The sequence below is a fragment of the Diadema antillarum genome, unplaced genomic scaffold, assembly GCF_040938485.1.
Source record: "Diadema antillarum isolate AM-2024a unplaced genomic scaffold, OU_Dant_1.0 seq00001671_RagTag, whole genome shotgun sequence".
NCBI classification, from domain to species: domain Eukaryota; kingdom Metazoa; phylum Echinodermata; class Echinoidea; order Diadematoida; family Diadematidae; genus Diadema; species Diadema antillarum.
In genome coordinates this window covers 662055-667046 of record NW_027272368.1, presented here as the reverse complement: position 1 = coordinate 667046, position 4992 = coordinate 662055, and the positions used below count along the sequence as shown (strand labels likewise).

At 39.0% G+C, this 4992-nt stretch overlaps 1 protein-coding gene across 1 annotated transcript; it reads right to left on the bottom strand.

The window, feature by feature from the left end:
* Positions 1 to 323: 323 nt before the first annotated feature.
* Positions 324 to 3280, bottom strand: LOC139711571 (G-protein coupled receptor GRL101-like). The gene is made up of 4 exons (XM_071623448.1): positions 2387 to 3280; positions 1766 to 1898; positions 1006 to 1232; positions 324 to 506 (listed from the first exon to the last, which is right to left on the bottom strand). The coding sequence occupies exons 1-4, from the start codon at positions 3191 to 3193 to the stop codon at positions 324 to 326; spliced, it is 1350 nt and encodes a 449-aa protein (XP_071479549.1). The 5' UTR covers positions 3194 to 3280.
* Positions 3281 to 4992: the final 1712 nt, after the last annotated feature.

Genomic DNA, 4992 nt, shown 5'->3' with positions numbered 1-4992 from the left:
TGCACATGACTGAGCTACACTGTAATTACAAACTGGCTTATTCTCTGAATGGGAGCTATATGAGACAATTCAAAGATAAACACTGTCCTTATAGAGGGTGTTATCTAATTTCTTGTGTTCTGAACTCATTTTGGCCCATAACTAGTAATTGTGTGACGCAGTGCGATTTTGAACATAATAATGATAACATTATTATATATATGTCTCATGTGCGTATGTGTATGATAAAAACCAGTGTCACAGACACTGTTTCTATGATGAATGAGGGCATGCTGCTTTGCCGGTCATGAGACCAAAGATAACTTGTTTATTTTACGAGAAACCTAGAGTTTGTTGTTGCTCCGGCGGATTGCAAGCCTATCGAAGATGTTCTGTAATTTGACAAGATTCCTGGTGCTGGGTCCATCGACATCTTTGCTGCCATTTAGACCAAAAATCTTCCCGTCTCCAAGGGGTAGGGGCACATCGAGCACAAGGAAAGCCTGAGAGATTCGACCTGCTCCATTCTGAAACAAAATCAGTTGAAAATAGTGATAACACTCAAAATGATTAACCTATAGGGGCATTTCATGAACAGATGAAGCGTTTTGGTCGAATATTTTTTCTGACAAACTGTTACAAGCTACTGAAAACCTTGCATCTGATTGGGTGAAAGCACATTGTATTGTCCTACAACTTTGTCGGATAAAATGCTTCATGGAATGCCCCCAGGTCTGCACTCGAAAATTCAGGTTTATGACATCCGCTCAAATCTTTGCTTAAAAAAAGAATCACTACATAGATTCCGCTTGTACTTTTGACACTGGTTTGTTTAATCACGCATTTACTTTGGTTTTACATTACTCAAAATCAAGACTTTGCGGTCGGATTGCCTGATCTGAAAGTAATGTCGTGACTCAGAATCAGCTAAACATGGAAGAACGTGATGTATGCTGTAGAATTCAATATGTTTTTCGTTTGGAAATAAATCTTTCAAAATCAGTGATAGCATTGCGTCGTTCTTACTGTTTGGACAGCCAGATTCTCAACATGAAGAAATTCTTCAACTTTCAGTCCCTCGGAGTAGAGTGATGTCATCGCGTCTGCCAGGTCACGTTCAATGACCTTTAGCTCGTCATCATCAAGGTCACGTGAGTAACTCGACAACCAATTACACATGCGCTGTGGTGCAGGACTTGGGAGCGTAGTGAAGGGAGTTATTAATGAGGTGGTGAGTTCGAAGTTTACACTTTCTGTGAAAAAAAATATATATAATTGGGCAATCTAATTTAGGCATCGGTAAAACATACCAAAGTTTCTTTTTTTCTCTCATTCGTTGTATTCAAAAGTACCATCAGTAATTTACACACCAAGTTTAAAGTTTCTACACCGTCGCTTTGCTCCCCTGGTGTCTCCTGCCTTTTTATTTTGATTGAAATTTGATTATGTCATACAAGACTTTAGTGCTCAACATGTAGTCATTGTGCGTAACAGCAACTTTAATTAAACAATTCCATAAAGGAAAATTTCAACAAGATGGTGCTATTTCTCAGACTGATCAAAGGCCCGTTAACCTAATTGACACAAGAAAGAAATATCACTCAGTTGAAATGACTCGTTATGCAATAACGTTTCTGGCGGAATATTTGACTACTCTTCTCACATGCAAAAGAAATCACGGCAGACCACTAAGAATGGGCGAAAAGGCTCAGTATACCCTACAAATAGTACAAGATTGATAGTAGCCCATGTGAACGGATAAAGAAGACAATTATTTTGAATTCACCTCTAGTCTTTGTCTCCGTAGTCTCTTGATTCTGTCGTCGCTTGTACTGAGTGTAGATGGTGGAGATGGTGTAGAGATATGGGTTGAGGGACGAGTTTACGGGCATGATGAACACTGCCGTCCAGGCGTATACCTTTTGCAAATGTTAATAAGCAGAAAGCTGCATCAGCAAATGTCGTTAGGAGTGTATATTCTACCTCGTTACCATAAAGAAGAAAATACAAACAAAACTAAACTCAACAGGCGAATATGAGCGAAACATGGCAATAATGACGACACTTTCCTAAAATTCTTCAGTGGATGAGAATCTATATCCGTACATTAAGAAAGCGTGGAATTCACGCCCTATGTAATCCTGGCTCGAGGTGGGTGTAAACTGGCATAAGGACATGAAGGAGTTTATAAACGTTGCTTCGTAACTTCAACACATTATCACAGATTATAAAAAGCGCTTACTACCTTATCTGACAAAAACCATTTCATTCCAGTCATTGGCAACAATGCTTTTCCCCCCAGAAGGATAATGAACACGATTTAGATTTTAAAAGATGATTCAATTAATCATTATGAAAATGCGCATAATCAGATCATTTAGGGAAGTCACGTGGATATTACTGTTACCTCTGCTGGCAGGTCAAGACTTCCGGCAGATGACATCAGCCCCATTATGATGATTGGCATCCAGCAAAGCAGGTCAGTACCGACAATCAGAGCCATCTTGGTGGCCAGTTTGATCTCTTCTCTCAGACGTTTGTCTTCTCGCCCTTTAGCACTCCGTTTTCCCACCTTACGCTGTGACGTTTTGACAGAGAGGAAAATGGCGACATAGGACCAAAATGTAATGATGAATGCGACGAAATTTGCGCAGATGAAGATGGAGAGTGAATAAAGCCATCCAGATGGTCGTTGTGACGTCAGAGGCAGGGCAAGACAGACACCTGTCTGACCATAGAATTCACCATTAAAGTACGAACTTAAAACAATGGGTAGGAGGCTGAGTAGGAATGCAGTCATCCAGATGAAAAGCTCAACCAAGTGACTTGTCTTCGGCGCCAAATGGAGGCCTCGTTTGAAAGGCGCCACCACGTGCACACACCGGTCAAGGCTAATTAGCATCACCATGAGAACCGAGGCCTCGCTTGAAATAACGGAGACCATTCCTGCGAAAATACATAGAGTGCTAGCTTTCCAATCTTCTGCACGGAAGGCGTAGTCTCCTCGGTAGTAAGCATCAGCTCCAGCGATGGTGATCATGTAGAGTCCCATTAGGAAATCAGAGACGGCCAGGTTAGTGATGAGGCTCGCTTGGACGTTTTCCTTTCGTTGTCGCCTCTTCTGCATCAGTCGGTAGCCAATCACAAAGGCGTTGCCCACGAAGGCACTGATGCCTAGGATCCAGATGAAGACGCGTAGAACAGTGTTGGCCATAAGATCATTACAGGAAGAGAATGGATCTTTAGGCGCATCACATTTCACGCCAAAGACTTCAACAAGACAACAGAAGGCGAACTTGTCAGCGTGACTGGGGAAAAATAACAGCAAAAAAGTGAATAAGACTGATGTGATATTGCTGTAATGAATGTCTTTAGTCAAATGTTAGTGAAAGTGACAATATTATTGTAATATCATTTTGATCAAGCTTGTAAAAGTATTCTGTAGTAAGAATATCTATAAAGTATTTGTCTTTTAATCGTTTTTAAACTTTTTAAACGAGAACTGTAGAATTGTTTTTCTTACGGAAAATACAGATACAGATATAGACAATGATACAAACACGAACACGTGCCTCATTCAGACAGCAATAGTACTATGGTAAGCTGATAAAATTGACTGATATTCTCATATACACCCTATCATTACAAAAATAAATAAACACAAAAACTTTGTGACTTTCGGGTAGGATGTCTTTCTTTATGAAACACGTCTGAGTACTTACATGATTTTTATATTCAGACCTGTGAAGGCATTTATGTTTGCATCCACTTCCATGTTAGTTTCTCGGATGTCCCTGAAAATAATCGAAGGATTGTGATAAAACAACATCAACAGAAAGCGAATGAAAAAAAAAAGAGTTTCACAATATGATTCAGTTTATTCACATTGTCTATTCAAATGGCACGTAAAGCAATCATTGGAAATGAAAAAAAAAATCATATTCATCGGCCCCAAAATGAAGTTAGACATTATCTTACTTGCTATCAACACTATAAACGAGTGAGTGATAAATAAACGCATCTATTTTATTCACAATCATGTGCAGCGAATGAGCCATTCCCGAAGTATTACGGAAGCACACTGTACAAACAACAGGAAATGAACCAAACTGACATTGTATTATCACTTGCTGTCGATCCATTACATCGTGTACATGCAAAGCAGAAACAAATCGTTTACCTACAATACGTTTTAAAAGCCAAAGAGTAGGACTCACAATTCTTCCAGTTGGGCCAAGTCAGACAAGGTATCCATCTCAATGATCTCCAACGGATTTCCGGACAGGTTTCTTGAAATGACCAAATTTATCAAAAACTGATAACTACCTCTAAGTATTTCTCTATCAAAACGTAATCAAGGAAAGTTGCGAGGTTTAATGCTTCGCCAATCTGTCTGGTTTTAGAATTCAAATATCACTTTCTTTCTTTCTTTCTTTTAAATCACGACGACACTGTGTATAAGGTGGTGGAATACACATCTAAAAAAACAAAAATCAAATAATATGACAGGTTCTCAATGCCGTATACAGGGATACTTGTGGATCGTAAGACAGGATGGTTATTCTCTTATGCACTCGTACACTGATAGGTTACATTAAGCTTACACTTATTAAGTTTATGAACATAATGACCTGGTAATAAAGGACTACACTCGTGTATTAGTCAAATCTAAATAAACGTTGGAAGATATCGCTATAATGAAACTTATCACTCCTCCAGCTATTATAGGTTATGAGCATGAAGAGTGTTTCCATTTAATGACTGTCACAAGGAATGTATGACTAAATTAATGATTCCATGCGGCATAAGGAACGTAGATAGCCTACAATTTTAGCAGGTGATTCAGCCCCTGGAAAGCGTCTCTGCGTAGTGATGTCAAGCCATTGTTCGATAGTGTTCTGGGATAAGAACAAAATAGATTTTCCGTAAGTCATGACGATATAAGCATAACTTCATAAAACAAACATTTCTCTTTTTTTTCTCTCACAAAACCTCATTCACTTTTTTTAAAAT